The 18243-nt window shown below is 52.0% G+C and overlaps 5 protein-coding genes across 5 annotated transcripts; 1 reads left to right on the top strand and 4 right to left on the bottom strand.

Annotated features, from left to right (window-relative positions):
• Window positions 1-1979: 1979 nt before the first annotated feature.
• Window positions 1980-2519, bottom strand: J4E84_008331 (uncharacterized protein; the record flags this gene model as incomplete). Its single annotated transcript, XM_049390907.1, has 1 exon — window positions 1980-2519. One exon carries the CDS (start codon window positions 2517-2519, stop codon window positions 1980-1982), a length of 540 nt encoding a protein of 179 aa, XP_049241249.1.
• Window positions 2520-6785: 4266 nt separating this feature from the next.
• Window positions 6786-8471, bottom strand: J4E84_008332 (uncharacterized protein; the record flags this gene model as incomplete). The annotated part of the gene is made up of 2 exons (XM_049390908.1): window positions 6786-7733; window positions 8202-8471. 2 exons carry the CDS (start codon window positions 8469-8471, stop codon window positions 6786-6788), a joined length of 1218 nt encoding a protein of 405 aa, XP_049241250.1.
• Window positions 8472-9195: 724 nt separating this feature from the next.
• On the bottom strand, window positions 9196-9693 carry J4E84_008333 (uncharacterized protein; the record flags this gene model as incomplete). Its single annotated transcript, XM_049390909.1, has 1 exon — window positions 9196-9693. One exon carries the CDS (start codon window positions 9691-9693, stop codon window positions 9196-9198), a length of 498 nt encoding a protein of 165 aa, XP_049241251.1.
• Window positions 9694-11239: 1546 nt separating this feature from the next.
• J4E84_008334 (uncharacterized protein) lies at window positions 11240-12910 on the top strand (the record flags this gene model as incomplete). The annotated part of the gene is made up of 1 exon (XM_049390910.1): window positions 11240-12910. The coding sequence occupies one exon, from the start codon at window positions 11240-11242 to the stop codon at window positions 12908-12910; it is 1671 nt and encodes a 556-aa protein (XP_049241252.1).
• A 2646-nt stretch (window positions 12911-15556) lies between these two features.
• On the bottom strand, window positions 15557-17805 carry J4E84_008335 (uncharacterized protein; the record flags this gene model as incomplete). Its single annotated transcript, XM_049390911.1, has 5 exons — window positions 15557-15581; window positions 15635-15796; window positions 15884-16137; window positions 16192-16204; window positions 16256-17805. The coding sequence occupies 5 exons, from the start codon at window positions 17803-17805 to the stop codon at window positions 15557-15559; spliced, it is 2004 nt and encodes a 667-aa protein (XP_049241253.1).
• Window positions 17806-18243: the final 438 nt, after the last annotated feature.

Here is an 18243-nt window from a genome sequence, read left to right on the forward strand (position 1 = left end):
AAGATGCCGAACCCCACCTTCATCATGACGACCCTTCTCCATCCAGGTCGCATTCATTGTATTTTCACAAGAGTCATAGAATGCTCAGATATCTCTACATGTCACGTCGACAGCATCCCATATCCCGACGGCGTCCCATGTTTCACAACCATACGGCGATATGCCACCATCCCTTTCGCCCATCAACGCCTGCGCAAGCAACTGCAGCCACAACTACGAGCATCGCTTTACTACCCAACCTTTCTCTCTGCCCGCTTCATCTCCTCAAGCGTTTCGTTGGCCTTCATCGCGTCACCTTTGCGCTACACCAACATCCATCTCCACACACTCCACACTCCACTCCCACTACTCTCCCTTCTCCACCTTTCCTTCCTGCCCAACCGCACAAACGTCTTCCTTTATCTGTTCCTTCATACCACTTACTATCTTATCTATCCACTGCACGCTTTCCCCGTCCACGTTGTCACGCACATTGCACTCCTTCTCGATCCGTCTTAGCACATCCCTCTCTCTTAGACATTCACCTAGATTAGCTTTTAGAGCAGCCATGTGGTGACTGTGCCTGTGCGCTTGGACTACCCCTCCCTGCAGGGTCATGTTAAGGGCGTGGTTGCATGTGTGGAGGTCGTGGCGGCATGTCTGAAGTTCAAAGCTGTGTGCTTGAATGGCTTGGTCGTTCCAATAGATCTCGATGGCGGTAAGTGCGGCGATGATGGGGAGCCATAGTAAGAGGAGCCGATTGAGTTCGATGTGGTGAGGGATGAAGATGATGATCAAGAGAACTAGGGTGATGGACGCGGCTATTTCGAACCGCAGTGTTGACGCGGCGATTTCGAGCCACCGTGACATAATGAGGTGGTATGTGTTGTGTGATGGGGTTTATGTCTTCTTTTTCTTCTGTTGATGTAAATATACCTGTGCATTTGAGCTTGCTACACACTCTCGCTAAACCACAGAGATCAATGAATGCAACGAGCCACTCCAGCGTTCCAGAAGCATTTCATTGTTACTAGGACCTTCTTTCCATTCGAACCCAGGCTAAATCGAAAGTCCACTACCCTTCATCTCATCCTCATCGCTTCGCTTCAACACCTCTCTTCTACTCCACTTCATCCACCTTATCAAAGCAAATCGGCTCAAACAACTCAAGCACAGCCATCTCATCACGATCGCCCCAGACTCATCAACACCACACACCACATACTCCATCCATCCATGTTACTATACGCCATAATCATCAAATCCATCATCTTAGCAAGCTACTGCTACGCCCTCTTCAGTAAACACGCTTCGAAAGCAATGAGAGTCATACTTGGTCTCGCATGTACGCTCACCAGCTGCGACGACTTCAGACACATTATAAACGACCCGGCCTATCAAGCATGCAAACATGCTCTTGAGTTAAAGCACCAGGCACTCCAAGAGTACGAACATAGTTACAGTGTCGTTGTGCAACGGAATGATGAACTGGAGAGGTTGCTCCGAGAGGGGGTGGTTGAGAAGTGGTGGGCATTCTTTGAAGAGCATGGGGATGAGGATGACCGGATAGTGAAGGTGATGGATTGTTTGCCGGAAGGTATGAGGGGAGGGATTTGGGATGTTAGGAGGCGGAAGAGGGAGGAGAGGGAAGGGGGAGGAGAGGGTGAGATGTAATGAGCAGGAACTCAACCCAGCGATCCGAACTTAATAGTCGTTTCTTCGTTCTTCAATCTGCTTCTTCTGATCACTTCTGAGTCACTAGTTGCTTCTCTCCTTTCGAAAGTAGCCCTAGTGTTTCTTTGCTAAAGATTACGAAGCACGAAACGATGACAATCTTAGAAAGAACGAGCATCAACTTGATGGAGCACAGATAATCAATGCCCTTTATACAACTAGTCAGGTCGGAAAAGGCAGCTAGGATCGCCTTTACAATTGCCCAGCTTGCCCGCCCGGGCCCCTATCGCCCTATCCGCACACCTCCCCGTCGATCAATCCGCTCTCTACTTCTTCTCATCTTTCTCTACCTCATCACCCTTCCTATCCTTCCCATCCTCCTTCCCACTCTCCTCCCCACCCGTTAAAGCCACTTCCCTCATCTCCCCAAACATAGCATCTACCTTCATTCCAATGTCCCACAGAACATCCTGCCCATGCTCCTCGCAATGCGCGCGGCAATCATCACGAAACCATCTCAGTCCGCTCTTCTCCGTCTCGCATTTGCTTAGTTCAGCTCTTAGAGCGGCGACTCCCTTCATTGGCCTGTTCTCTAGCTTGCTTTGCAGTACGGCGTTGTATTGTGTGGCGTTGTGAAGTTCGATTTCGTTTGCATGGAAGGCGTGGGTGCATGCTTGGAAGGACTGGTTGGTGGTATAGAGTTGGTAGGCTGCAATCACGGCGAGGACGGATGTGCTTATGAAGACAAACCTAGCGTACTTCGGATCTGGTGTAATGGGTAGGGGATAGATGATGATTGAGAGGATAGTGAAGGGAGCGCAACAGATTGCGAGAGCAATCAATCCGGTGATAGCATATGTTGACATGATGTAGCGGGATCTGCGTTGTGTGATGGGGATCTACTCGCGCGCACTGTGTGGATATACCTATAACTGGTGGGTTTGGGTTTGCTATATACTCTTGTCAAGCCAAAACGATGAAAGAACGAGACAATTTAAGATGTCACGATGACATTCCATACGTATTCCCACATGACTAGAACCTTCTCCCTGTTAGGATGTAGGACGAAGCGATGCATCGAAGTCTTATCGTTACATAGCATATTTCATCCAGCGCATACTGTCGAGCGACGCACTAATTCCCACAAGACACTTCCATCATAGACCAGTGTATCACATAGAGCTAGCAAGGCACAGCACGTGTCTAATACTGTCAGAATTCGTCTCAACCCCACTATGTACTCGACATTTGCATACGTAAACCGCCGCATGACTTTGCAAAGTCTCATTCTCCAGTCGTCTCGCCGATATCGTCCTCCATAAACATACTCCATCTCACGGTCCTCCATAGCATCCGACATGCCACTACCTCCCCCCCTCATCTTACAACCAACGCATCCATGGCAGTCTAATGTTCTCTTCACCTACCGCTCTCTTTACAGCAATAGTGATAACGTAGCACACAACAAACGCCGGGGCACATGCCAATATATAGCAGAGATCGATCATGAGATTCTGCATAGTCTGTTCGCATGTATGGCCGTTGGAGATGGCTTGTCTGATGGTTCTGGAAAGTGTGACTAGGGCGAAGAAGAGGTAGAATAGGAGGTGGATGATTGTATCTGACATTTCGGATGAGATTTTGGTGTGTGGTGTGTTTGAGTACGTGGATGGATGTGTTGGTGAGTACTTGGCTGAAGACGGGAGAGGAGGTGATGGATGATGCCGACAGGTGGACACTGACACGATGGTATAGATGCGGGATCTGCTTCAAGTTTGCTTCTCTGGCCTTCTGGCATGCGCAAACACCTTCGCTTTGAGCGATTTGTATTTTAGATACCTTTGGGGGCAATCTAGCGCGCGTTGTTGAACCAGAAAACGATTCTGGCTAGGGAGAGAACCTTAAGCTTTTGTTCTTTTCAAAGAATAACGCTCAAACTGGAAGATCGACGGATTGCTAGGCCGTAAAGTGGTGAAGCTGAACAAGACCTTACACCACTGCGAAAGAGACGCCAGCAAACCCCTTCCCTTGTCGTCGCATCCATAAAGACCGGCGAACACGAGCATTTCATCTCCATCTTAACCACCACCACAAACCGCCATCCATCCATCCATCTATCCCTTGCACCCAGTGAAACCACCAACGTTCCCATCACCCATCCAGCCAAACAACAACATGATGCCCACCACACACCTCATCTGGCAGCTCCTCCAAACCATCGTCCTCCTCTGGCTCCTCCTTGTCTTCGTCATGCTCATCTCTCTTTACGAAAAGGCTATTCAGGAACGTGATGTAGCTTGGGTCTTTGCCACTGTTGCATCTGCTCTCGCTATCTGCGTTTATGTAGGTGACTTATCGGAAGACACGGAGCTACGGCACCAGTTGGCGTGGTCGGATAGGGAAATCACGAGATGTCATCACAAGTATGAGAACGGGATTAGGTGTAGGATGTGCGAAGAAGAGCGGCGGAAGCTAATGGAAGTTCAATAGGAGCATAAGGAGAAGTACCACAGGGACTGAATGATTGTGTTGAACATGTAGAATGAGCTTTTGATATGCTCGGTAAGTAGAGAATCAAGGTGGGCGGTTATGTGGCTTTGTAGTGACGGTCGCGTTTAGGACTGACGACCAAGAACACGTTTGTGTGAACACGGCGTCAATCCGACGCTTGCTGCAACTCGTTTCCAGTTGCGATGCATTAGGTAGTTTCCACTTGGTAGCCACTTTTCGGAAGCAAACTACCATGCATCTTCGCCTTGTTAGACATTGTGGTTCTCAAGAAAACAACATCTCCTTGTCCCCATCAAAGATATCCGCTCAAAGTTGACACTCTACAAACGCCGGAACGGCTCACAACCGCTTCGCGGGTATCCTACGACACCGCCAACAATGACTTAGCAAACTTTGCATCACTGTCGCATGCATTAAAAGGCGTAGTTCGTGAGCGTCCGGCCTAATACCACTATCATCACGACCGCCCGTCTCTACAGCCCGGGCTATTCAATCTCGCATACCTAGGTACCTAGGTATCTAAATTCTTCCGCAAACCCAACCAAAACACGATACAAAATGACAACCACCCAACTCCTCCATCTGTTCCTCGATTATGCCGTACTTGTCTCTCTATTCGTCTACTTCTTCGCATTCATCTACCTCTATCGGCTGCGGGACGAGGGGCCGAATCGAGGTGCGCTCAATTTCAGCTGTGTCATGGCGCTCACTATCTACGCCTATTCTCACGGGATGCTGGAAGTCGGAAAACTGCGCGGTCAGTTAGCTGAGGGGAAGGCAACTAGTACAAAGTAACTTTAACATCTTTCACGCGTTCGGTCTGAATTCTTCCTATTATCTCTCTAACCCTCTCGAACAACCACCGCTTCTTCTCTACACCCCTTCGTACACATTTTGCAATCGTCTTCGAGCCCCGCTATCCAAACCTCCCCCAAACATTCGCCCACTACCTATACTACCTCCACTTTCCCAATATGCCCTCTATCTCGAGCCGATCCTGCATGTCCGCCACCATCACCACGTTCCTACCGACAACATACAGGAGAAACGCGATACCAACATTAGCCGCAACGACTTTGACAGCAAACCTGCGCTTTCTAGTAGTGTTGAGGTACTTGTAGAAGATCTTGCGGAAGATCAAGGCGAGGAGGATGGTTGCAATGAGTGAGGGGAGTTGTTGGGCGAGATGATAGTACGATGACATTCTGTGCTACAGTAGGATGAACGTGGATAGATACGTTTACGGGTTCTTCGTTCTTGTATCGATGTTCGATGCTGATATTCGATGCCGTGATAGTGGATGCGAAATACGAAGATGCCTAGTCGAGCGCTTGCTTTTGTAGTTGCCATCTTGTCAGCATCGCTTGCTCATCGTAGAGTAAAACATTGTCTGAGATTGTCTTGAAATGTCGCAAGATCGCACGTTCATGTTTGGTTCGGGAAGCGGTAGGAGGTAATATATGCTGAGCGACGATGTGCACGGTATCCTCGGCCTCATGGTAATCCCCATGTCTCCCTCACTCAACCCATCAACACCGTCACCATCCCAACACCAACACCAACACCAATCATCCCGTACCAACTCCTCCCGACCTTTGCAGCCGCACCCGCCGTCGTTGAAGCCGGCGCATCAGATGCATTGGACGCATCAGTCGACGCCGTCGGCTCCGCGCTGGTAGTCGATGCTGTCGATTCCACACCACCTGCACTCGACTCCGCACTCGCATCGACCCTCTGCGTAGCGCTCGAAAACAATGATACTAATCCGGTCGATGAGCCCAGCGCAGTACCACTCGCACCCCCAACCCCCGTCTCAGACACCGACTCAGAACTTCCCACGCCCGTGCCCTGCGTCAACATCGGCGTCGATGTCACAGTAACAGCCGTCATAGTACCAGAATTCGTGCTGACCACTAGCGTTAGTGTTGAGTTGACAGTGTCAGGAACCTCGCAAAGCGCCTGATTATTTTCGTTCGTCATGCAGATTTCGTCGCCAGTACAGCACAGTTGGGCGGCGTAACCGCATGCTGTGCCGCTGTCGCATTGTTGCGCTAACGCGACGCTGATGCAGGCGAGAAGAACTGGTATTGCTGGTAGTGGGAGAGTGAGGCGCATAATGAGTGCTGGGTGGTAGTGGTTTGGGCAGGAAGGTAGGAAGGTGGTGTCGCGTGTGGGTCTTTCGCGTCATGTTGTTTGTTGGGGTGACAACCTTGGAATTGCCGCCAGATCCTTCTGTCGGCCAGACTAACCTCATCCGCTGGATCTCGTATTGCATATCTCCTAGCCTAATCTTCAGGGCTTCGCGCTGGAGTTTCAAGTCTTTTCGCGAAGGACTTCAAGTCTGTATACCAGTGGGTTCATATCAGGAGATACTCTACGAAAGAGAGAAGTATCGCATCTCCACGAACCTCAACCATGCCCAGGTGATGGTTTGTCAAGGCTGTCCGCTAGGATGATTGGTCGTCTCTAAACTCAACTTGTTCTGACCTTGAAGTCAGCTACACTTGAACATCTTATCTTGCATTTCGACGAACACTAGCAATTGATATTAAGTCGTGATGAGAATCGAACGATATGTTTCATAATCGCTACTCTACCTCCAATCCCGCACCACCACCATCTCACGCCATCCCCTCCTCCTTCCTCCTCTTCTTCCCCTCCTCAATCCCCTCCCTCCACTCCCTCCCCTTCACAGCAGTCAACCACGTCGCCCCCGCCCCCGCTACCAAAAACCCCGCACTAATCGTACTAAACCACCCCACCCCAATCGCCCTGACCGCAGGAAGACAAACCGCGGACCCACCCGCCGCAAACATATACCGCATAAAATAATTCCCCGCCACAACCTCCGCACTCCTCCCCTGCATAACATCCAAACAATACGTATTCAAACTGGGGAAACAAAACAGTTGAGCCACACCCTGCAGAAACATCATTACAACCGGCAGCGCGATGCCTCCAACCCTTTTCTCGACAGACCATCCATAGACGAGCATGCAGGCGGGAATGACGACCCCGAGGAAGAAGACGCAGGAGCGGAGCCGGTCTTCGGAGACGCGGTGGCCGCGGAGACGGATGTATTTTTTGACAATGTGGTCGGCGTAGCGGCCGCCGAAGAAGGTGCCCAGGAGGTAGCCGCAGCCGGGGGCGATGTAGAAGAGGCCGGATTGGAGGGGGGATTGGAGGTTGAAGCGGGGGTTTAGGACGTAGCGGATGGGCGTTAACAGACTGTACATGTTCCACACGAGACTACTGCTCGCCAGTGCCGTTAAGAGGATATTGGGGTACCGGTATAGTTTGACGACGCGGAACGGGTTGAGCCACTGCCACATTTTGTGGGCGCGTTGTTTAGTGGGGAGACCGACGAGTTCGTCGGCGCGTTTCTTGTGGATGGTTTCGGGTTGCAGAAAGAAGCAGAAGAGGGTTGCGGCGCCGGCGAGGGCGGTTTGCAGCCAGAAGATGTCGCGCCAGGAACGGAATGTTACGATTATGCCGCCGATGAAGGGGCCGAGGGCGGGGCCGATGAGGGTGCCGCTGAGGAACCAGCCTAGGGCTGTTGCGCGTTCGGTCTAGGTGGGTGTTAGTAGGGGAGATGATGGGGGTGTGTGAGAGCTTTGATGTAGGCGAGTGTTATACACAGCGCTCTTGGGTTGACCCGGACAAGACCAGATCAGAAAAGGTGTACATACCGGTTTATACACATCCCCAATAACCGCACTCCCAATCACCAAAAACGCCGTCCCCTGAAACGCAGTCAAAATCCTAAACACAAAAAAACTCGCCAAATTCGGCGCCAACGCCGTCCCAATCGAAAACGCAGTGAACAACGCCGCGCTCACAACACTGACCCACTTCCTGCCATAGATATTCCCATACGGCCCGTAAAAACAAGGCGACAAGCCCATAAACAACATGTACAAAGCGTTGGAAACATTGATAATACTGCCATCCGTATTAAACGTCTCCGCAACCTCAGGAACAGCAGAAAGCACCGTGGTACTTGATATCGGGGCCAGGAAACTGCAAAACGAGACTACGGCTACAATGACCATTTTGCGGCGCTCGGTGAATTTGTTGTAGATGACGTCGTTGTCGCCCGTGGCGATGTATTGGACGTTGGCCATGTCGTGGTGGCTGACGGAGGAGACTGTGCGTTGGAGTTGGAGACGGTCTTGGTTATTTTCATTGCTGCGTGGTTGGGGGATGATGGAGGCGTATTCGGTCGTCTTTTCAGGTTCGGTGGAGGAGGAGTTGGTGGGTAAGGGTTGGCCAGCGGGTGCTGAGGAGGATGTGGAAGAGGGTGCCATTTTGTGTACTCATAGAAGGCGAGATAGTAGAATATCAGTCGATGTGGGTTGAAGAGTCTGGGAGGGACTCGTGCTGCTGGTTAGAGTGTTTGCAGCGACATTCGAGTTGTTGGAGAATGAAGAAGAGAGGGAGCAAGTGACGAGAGACGTTAGATATGTTCACGATTAGAGTACATGTTGGGCTATCTTGGTGCATTAGCGCTCATGCAACGGCTTCATATCCGCGGGTGGAGACTGTCGCTGCCCAAGGAGCGTCTTTTCCGTGAAGATTTTCGCCTACATCGTGTCGAGATGTTATATCCGGTGAGTGGAGTAGCCGACATGGGTGTCGGGCTAAGAATGTCCGGTCGGAAACTTTGCCGCCGACGATGGAAGTGCTCCGAAGTATGGTGCATCCGCGTACCAAGTATCTTCTCGAAAATGTCGATACACTACTAGAGTAGTTGTAAGATAGTGCACGCCTTATGAGTGCTAGCCAATGCTGACCTCGGCACATGACTCCTTGGCACACCAGACTTTCACATGCATGATGCAGACGACCATCTCGAGTGAGCTCAGGCGAAAAGCCCGCAAATATATACGTGTATTCGTAAGCCATGCGACAGGCCAAATTTGTGCGGTGAAAGATTCTAGATAACCCAAACGTGGATCTTGCGGTGAGATCCCGTGTCCTGAACGCCGATGATGCAGTTGCGCTTTTCAAGCAAAATAACCCTCTCCCAGCTCATATGCTGAGCTTGTCTAGACTCAGACGGTCGGCACTTCTGTGTCGCTTGACCATGCCCAGCTTGTAGAACTTCTCCTCGCCCGTCGCTGTTCGCCCGCCGATGTACCACTTCTCGGCGCCCATGGCCTCGTGGAAGCCTTCAGATGAGCTATCGGAGCCCCGCCTGCCTCGACGCGACGCGCCTGGTATCGGGAAGGCTTGGGCTTTGGGTGATGTGGAGCGGTTGTAGGGGGCCGTGTGTTGTCGGGTGGGTTGGAAGTGGCCAGTCGCTTGGACGGATACGGTTGTCGCACCGGGCGATGGTGAACGCGTCTTTGTGGTGATGGTCCGTGACGACGCGGCTGTTGTGTCGACGGTGTTGTTTTGTTGTGAAGTGGTGTTTTGCGAGTACGAGGCCACAGACGCTGCTTGGGAGGCCGTGGTCTTCTGGAGGCTGGGCTGTTGCGCGCGGAAGGCAGCCAGGAAGCCGCCGAAGAATGGGCGGTTGGTGGTCATGGTGGTATCGGAGGGTGTCTGATGTGGTGAGGGTCGCTGGTGGCTCTGGGGCATAAGATGGCGTCTATAAACGTCGAATACTAGCGGCGGTGTAGAGGTGTGTGGTGTGTTGGCGGCTCCGCAACGGCGTTTCGTGCAGCGACCAAATAACAACAGCACAGGCGGCGCTCCGACTGCGCCGTCAAGCTCGGGCACTGCGACGTTTTCTATTCCATGCGCTGATCCAAGGGGGAGCCGCGGAACAGGGGCGGGTCGTGAGTGATGGTTGATGATGGTTGGCGATTATCGGCGCGAATGTGCGTGTGACGTAGGCGAGCTGCAGCTGGGGTGGGCGTCTACGCGTCTATACGGGAGGGTATGCGGTGCCGTTGATGTCAGCGGGGTAGGCGGCGACTGTGTTTATAGGAGACTGGGGAGACGGCGGGGGGAAGGAGGTTTGGCAGGTTTGGCGCATCGGACCGTTGCTGGAGAGGAACATGTCGGAACCCGCGACGCACCTGACGAGATGCCAGTGCGCCTCCCGAGCCTTGACCGAGGCCATCCCCAGTACCTACCTTACTAACAACCACCATTCCAAGATAGCGGAGCCATCGACTTCACCCACGATGCGCTGTTTGGCCTGGCTGTCTGGGTCTCGCTTCGCCATGGTGTGCAGCTCTGACAGATCCACGCCCGCTGAATGGCCGCCCACATCGCAACGGCCACCTACGCCGCCAACCACGCACATCGCCAGAACTCGTTCGCATGCCGTTATCCCGCTTGGCCTTATCGAGGCAAATCATCGTGCACCATCAAGTAAAACCCAGTAGTGGGCCGTCATGCTCGATATGCGATCGCGATGCCCTGCTGTGTCGCCGGCTATTACCTGCCGCATTCTCTTAGAGGTATGAACAACGCCCACGCATCTTAAATCAGCTCCGAGTGGTTCCGATAGCCCGGAACACCCACGAGGAACATGCGCTTTGCAACACCGCGCATCTCATACGACGCACGACGGTTGAGCTAACCCTCGTCATGTCTATCCATACCCACCAAAACGCGGGGTAGTCCGAGAATTAGCCCGTCTTCCCCAGATCTGGATATCACATAAAGAGTGACACGGCACCAGCACTCTTCATGGCGCGGTGCTCACACACCTTCGTTGACATGTGCGAACGCATATGATCGGCATAGCATTGTCACGTGCTGTAGAGCCGCTTGTGACGTAGCCATGTGCAGTCTCTGTGATCACAGACGGCAGACAGGTCAAGCATGGCGGCACATCGCTGCACGACGGATACTCATCAGCCTCTCAGGACCATCTCGCTGTACACGAGCGTCATGGCAATCCAAATGCTTCTGCCATGTGCTCCTAAGGCAACCAATCAGCCCCGTCAGCCTTGTGCACGGGCCTCGCATCCCCTCAATCAGGCAACCCTTTGCGTGGCGCAATGATCACGAACACCCTCCTGCTACTGATTTCTTGCGACTGCTTCCTTTGGATTCTGTGTAGCGCTCCCAAGCACTCAGTCATTGTACCACACGTTCTCAATACATCGCTATTACTATGGCGACCTTCTCCCTCCTCCCCACCGAGCTCGTGGAGTACATCGTATCCTATCTCGCTCAGCACGACATTTACGCTGTTTGCCGAATCAACAAGAGCCTTTCAGATCTAGCCATACCATTCTTGTACCGGCATGTTGATCTCTTCATACCACCCGGCAACAAACTCCCCAGGATCGATCGCTTCTGCCTAAACATCATCAGCGACAGCCGCAAGGCCAACAATGTCGAGTCAGTCCGCCTGGGACTATCTCCAAGCGAAGATGTCAAACAAGGTCAGCGGTGGCTGGCACCGGACAAGACTTTCGACGACAAGCAGATGTTTCGGAAAGCCATGGTCGCGTTGAGTGATGAGACGTTGGTGGCTGCCGGGGACTATCTGAGAGACGCCATCTACATGCGCGAGTACTCTGCCTATGCAGCGCTTGCCCTTCTCGTCCTTCCCAAACTCCGTCGACTCGACGTAGCAGACTACAAGCAGGCCACCTTCGACCACCTCCACAATGTCCTCCGCAATCTCGACCCCGGAACTCTTTGGAACCGGCGCTATCCATCGCAAGTTCTTCTTGATCGCCTCTCATCCATCAAAGAAGTATCTCTCATGGTTGACCGCAAGACTGGGGTTTGGTATCCAGGAGACAACAATCGCAATCCAATCGGCCACTTTCTGAACATTCCGGGCATTGAGAAACTCGAACTGTTCAATCTAGGCGGGCAGTCGCATGCACATGGTGTGGCTATATCGCACTCACTGATAGCCTTTCCGACAGCTACTAACATCACGACGTTGGTCTTCCGACACTCGGGTGCCTTCAACCGGGGTCTAAAGTCTTTGTTCCAATGCACACCAAAGCTAAGGTCTCTTACGTACGACTCCTACTTCAACGCCCAGGCACAGACTACCCAGCGAGGAGATCTGCTTATGGTAGATGCCTGGAACGAGCACCTCAGACCCCTACAATCCACCCTGGAAGTCCTAGTCCTTACCGCGGAATACTCCGACCCAGACGCCTTCTTCTTCGCCCAACCACGCATCGGCGATAGACTCTGCGGCTTCCTTGATCTCACCGACTTCACCGAACTACATACCCTTGAAGTTGCCTTCCCCTTCCTGACTGGCGACGTCGACTTCTCCATCACCAAGGACATTTATCCCCTGTTCCCGCCAAACCTTCGCCACCTCACGCTACGCCCCGATCTCTCGCACGCCCAACTTCCCTTCCCCTTCGACTCCTCCATCCTACCCAACGGCCTCACCTTCGAAGAGTCAAAACAGGAAGCGCAGTGCCTGATGAACGCCCGAATGGACGTATCCTACATGTTCCAAGCCTCCCTCTCTCTCCTCGACTTCTGGCCAACTCTAGAATCCATGTCTGTCTGGCAGCCTGCCGATCCTTCGCTTGAGTGGTTCGACGGCCAAATCGAAGACTTTGCGACGACTTGTCGGAATAAGAATATCACGGGGAGGCTTCTCAAGCCTATGTTGCTGAGGTGGAAGAAGGCGGAGCATTGGGATTTGGTGAAGGAGACGACGCTTTATGATCGGGGTGATCCGCAGTTGGGTGTCGTGGATAGGTTTTGGAGGGAGGAGTGGGAGGGGAGGCCGCTGGGGATGGGGTGTCAGTATCATTTGAATGCGCTAAGTAAGGGGAAGGTTAAGTTGCGGAGGTAGGATCCTCCTCGACTTTTCCGGAACATACGCATGGCGCATCCTTCTCGCAATTTCTGCCGCCATGCAAAAACAACTTTCTTGGGCAATCCAGTACAGTCCAAGACAAGCGCCCACACAACTTCAATTGCTCTCACGCAAACTTCCGCCACATAAAAGCTCTCCCCCCAACGCACCCCAACACACTACCCATCTCCCAACCACCACCGCTATCACCAAGACAAACGACCATGGCGACCGAATACCACCCCTCTCAATTTACAACACCCTCATATCTCTCCTTGGTCATCCTCGCTCTCTTCATCCTAACCTTTCTTCTGCGTTGCAAGGTGCTCATCAATAAATGCTGGCATGGTCGTGTGGATAAAAAATCCGTCATATTTCCTCTGATGTACGGTATCTGGACGTATGTTGTTGCGAAGGGGATATGGGATATTGCGTGGTTGCAGAGGGATTTGAACATGTGCTTGAGGCCGCCGCCGAGAAACCCGATCACGATGTCTTGGATCCACGATGACGAGTAGGTGGAGAAGGGGCATGTGGGAGGAGAGATGATGGAGAGGATGGAGAGGATGGAGAGGGAGGGGGGCGATGTGTAAGCTTGCGTGGGTGCGAGAGAGACAAAGCAGTGTTCCGTGAATGACAGTCGAAGACAGATTCCGTATTGTATGATACATCAGATCCGCGAGCGCGCGAGGTAGAGTGAGGTAGTGATCACGGTGCTCCATTTTACAAACATACTCATAGTAGTGCACTCCACTTCCTTCGTTACCTTTACCGCCTCGTTTATTCCAGCGCAAACTGAGCTTCAAGTCTTCGCATGCAATAGTACAGTAAGATTGGCACTCAGCTGTAAAGGAGGGTAGGCAAGCGTGGTAATCATAGATGTACGCCTATGTACGAGAAGCCTGTATATTGAAAAGGTCTTAGTAGCGCTGAGAGATGGACATATAAGTCTTGCTCATGTTCTCAGCCTGATATTCCAACAACATGTACCTGATCGTATCCCAACTTGCCCAACTTCCGTAATCACCGGTACTCCTACTTCTCTCAGCCTGTTCGACCACGTATTGCAAAGCGGTGCGGCCAAAATTATCTTCCTCATCTAGATCGATGCCGACGCAATCGCCAAGAAACACCAGAGACTGTTCATCGAGATGGCCATGCATAGCGGCGCGGTACAATACGGTTCTCCCATCACAGTCCCTTGCTGATAGATCAACATCGTACTCGTGGAGGGCTTGCAGGATCTGAACCCCGAAATCGGATCTCATAGTGCACAAATGTCCTAACGTTTGCCCATGACGATCGACCAATGACGCAGTCCCTTTACTCTTGAGAAGTGACCTGCAGATCTCGATGTCGAGTGCCCACGTAGAGGTTTGAATGTATTTCGCCAACGGGGAGGTTCCGGAGTTGTCAAGGGCTGAGCCATCTGCGCCGTGATCAAGTAGCCATTGTACCGTCTTAACCTGCGGTATTTCGCCATGAAATATATGGTGAAGCACATTCTGCCCTTGGTTGTCCCTCGAAGCTATAATATCGACATTTCTCGTGCCTGCTGTCTCAACAATAGCCACTATGATGTCGTGGTGTCCATATCGAGCTGCGCAATGGAGTGAGTTGTGACCATGTTTGTCGACCATTGCCACATTTGCGCCCCCACTGAGTAGAGCTATGACTGATGCGTAATCGCCAGCTGCGATGGCAAGATGCAACGGAGTTTCTTGATTCAAATTGTGACGTGAGGGATCCGCTCCACTCGTTATCAATTTTTGGATCAAAATTTCCTTTCCTGGTTTCCCTGATGGCGTACGGTCCGGTTCATAGGAGATCCTCTCCCGAGCTTGGAGGCATAAGGTTAGATGTAAAGGGGTATTACCGTCCTTGGAAACGGCATTAGGATCGGCTCCACGGTCGAGAAGAAATCTGGTCATCTTGAGAGAGCCTTGCAAGGCTGCGAAGTGCAGGGGAGTATGGCCCGTTACATAATATTGCCGGGTCATGGGTGGGGTTCCTGTTTGACCAGATTTGTAATAGTGTACATCTCTGTTCCATCCCCATTCCGATGGGTAACTCCTGGAGTCAACCGGTACCCCTCTGTCGATAAGGTGTTTTGCGATAGTCTCGTGGCCCCATTTGACACAGTAATGCAGTGGAGTCATGCTAGCCACATCGAATGTGTCTGTTGCAGCGCTATGGTCTTGCAGTATGCTGACCAGTGAAGGTGTACACCGCGCATTATCGACAGCATGATGAATAGCGCCTCTGAAGTCTTTATCCAGACCAACACTGGCACCCGCTTTGAGCAGTAACATGACTGTGGATTCGTATGCGCCTGAGAGAGCGGCATGTAGTGCACTTTGGAAATCCGTACTAGAGGCGTTGACGTCGGCGCCCGCGTCAATTAATAACCCCACCAGTGCACTATGTCCTCCAATTGACGCTGCCTGGATGGCACTGCCATAATAACCACCAGAGACGTTCACGTCAGCACCTTGGTCTAGCAATAACCCCGAAATTTTGGTTAAACCCAATAATGCTGCTGAGTAAAGAGGTGCTTGCTGGTCCCTGTCCGAGCAACTCCATTCCCCCCATGGAAGATCCAAGCTTCGATTATGCAACTCTTTCCAGTTCCTGTATGCAGGATTAAGCATCGAGAACAGACGCATAGCTAGCCGAATCACTTCTTCCGTCTCGTCTCCTGTCTTCTGGACATGCTTGTACCAAGACTCTGCGGAGTACTGAGCGAGCTCAAAGTCGAATTGGTCGAATTCTGGGACGAAATTACGTGGAATTTGGTTCAAGTAAATCAAACAAGCTCTCGCCAGCGCTTCGTGACTCTCTACTTCTTGCATGCTGTACTGCTCCGACGGCCCTTGCTTGATCCTGTCTGATATTAGGTATTCTTGAACCGAGTAATGTGCTAGAGCGATGATCCGCTTGTGCGGCCGCCATCTATTTCCCGTTTCATACGTTGTGATAGCAACCAGACTGGAACAAATGTCCAATGCTTCGAGCGGGTCCACGAGCACTTCGTCACGATCGAAACCCGGTTCGCGAGTGACATCAATAGCAACGGCTTCCGCGATTTCTTCGAGATACAACGGTCTTGTAGAGAAAGTTAGCCACTGCAGGATGCGCTTCGCGTAGACGCAGTCGTCCTCGCTTATGGCAGTGAGAATTCGGTCGTATGTCTGATCTAGCGTTGGCGGTAAAGCGGCAAGTGACTTGCGCAGTGTCGTTAGATTGCGACACCTTGCTAGAGTATCAAGCTGGCATACCGCCCATCGGAACCTGGACTGGAATCAGCTTCAGACATTTAGAGGAATGGTTGATGACACCCACATTCCCCGAGCACCGCGCATCAGTGTAGCTTCAATTTCCTGTACAATGCGGGCGTTCATCTTCCACTTTGCCAGCCTCTTATCCTCACGTAGCCTTTCTTGGACGAAAAGCGATATGTCTTGGTCTACTACATCGCTCTGCAGACAGATGATTTCATCTTTCTTGACGTAATTTTCCAAAGACATCTCGATATCCCGCTCTTTGCGACTGGTTACAAGCAGATGTAACGTGCCAAGCTGCCATCCAAACATTGTTTCGAGCATGTCCATCAGTTGTGGACGTTGTGTACACTCGTCTAGGGCATCAAGAACAACATAGACATGGGTGAACATCCTTATCACTTGCGGTGCCACCTCTAGAAGTGCGTACACTGACGGCGGTTGTCGTCCATTCCCGCAAGACGAGAACAGCGCGTCAACACCCTCGGGTATCATGACCGAATGCTCCAAGAGCTGGCGGAGTAGTGAGCGAAGCATCAATCCTGGATCCCGTTTCTGCGCATCGTTGAAGTCAAAGTAAAAATATACTGTCACCATCCGATCGTCCTCATCGCAGTACTGCTGCAAATGCTCGATGATAGTAGAACTCAGAATCGTCTTGCCGCATCCTGGGATCCCATACAGCCACAGTTTCGACGCTGCACTCAGCTTCCATCTCTTGAAGCCTGCGCCTTCCAGCAGCCAAAGTCCGGTATTAGCTTGCCGCTGCTCGTGCGCTTTGTGGTAGTTAATGGTCGGGTCAGGCGCTAAAAGCCAGCTGCTTATCTTTCTGAGACGCTCTTCACCTTGTATTTCTTTCCTCAGGCGCTTGAAAGCGCTTTCTTTGCCTTCACCATAGATCAAAGGCAGGTGGCAGTCGAATATGCCCAGAAGACAATAGGCCCCGTCTTCTTCACGTGTCGTCTGGCGACTGAGTGCCCAAGATAGCCGTACATCAACGTTGAACGCAGACAAATCACTCCCTGACAGAGCTTCTATGGGTATTCTGGTAACCTCGTGTATAACCTGTTCCATCGACTCTTTATCCCCTAACCAAGCTCCATCTGCAGCAAAGAATTCGACGAGGCGCGGAGCCAAAAGTTCTTGAAGCGTCCAGCCTCGAGTGAACCATCTGCTCGTCTTAAAAGCTGCCTTCCATCTTGAAGATGGTTCGCCGGTCTCGTCCGAGGATTTGCCCTTGACGTCCGTGAGAAACACGTAGCACTTTTGCGAGTTTTGGTACCAGCGGAACATGGAGTTGATCGCCTCTGAAAGCTCCGTGTTATTCGCCTTGTCGATGCAGCAAGTGTCTACCCAGAAATGGTCGATGCCGTCATGCTTTGCCTGTGCTGCACAGAAGCGAATCTTGTCCCAACCCTCTCTTTTCCTTGCTATCGCCTCATTTCTAGCCTCCACATCATTCATACTACCGAGACTTCTGAGATCGTCAAAGGTTACCTCTTGCTCCCCCCAAGTATGTGAGAGGATCGCATAGCGAGGCATGTCCTCGCTGCGAATGATGTCCTTTGTCCATGCGATTCCCCCATCGGTTGTGGTATATAGTAGCCGCATTGCGTCGGTGTAGTCGCATGCGCGAGTGATGGAAGGAACTTTGAAACCCTCCAATTCTCTAGACGGGTTTAGAATAGGCCAGCCGCGCGCGGCGTTTTGTTGATGAGGAAGCGTCGGCGCCCGTATCCAGAACTTCTGCCTGGGTCCTCCTCCCCTGGTTGTTGAATTTGCGCGTCTATAGGCGGAATGATGGGAATGACTTCGGGCTGGTGGCTGGGGTTTGACTGGGCGGCTCCCTCATGCGGGTCGTGAGCATCATGTTTTATAGACTTGTCGCAAACTATGACGGTCGTCTGCTACATTAGAGGGAAAGAGAGAGGGGCTCGCTTCCGAGAGCTGAAGTTTGAGCCTGCATGCATTCTCAGAATCCCAGGCAGAAGGCGCAGCCCGCCTGCAGCGTGACGTCCGCTGAGGAAGGCGGGGCAAGGCTGAGAACAC

This window comes from Alternaria hordeiaustralica, assembly GCF_023758085.1.
Source record: "Alternaria hordeiaustralica strain BMP 2776 chromosome Unknown scaffold_21, whole genome shotgun sequence".
Taxonomy (NCBI): domain Eukaryota; kingdom Fungi; phylum Ascomycota; class Dothideomycetes; order Pleosporales; family Pleosporaceae; genus Alternaria; species Alternaria hordeiaustralica.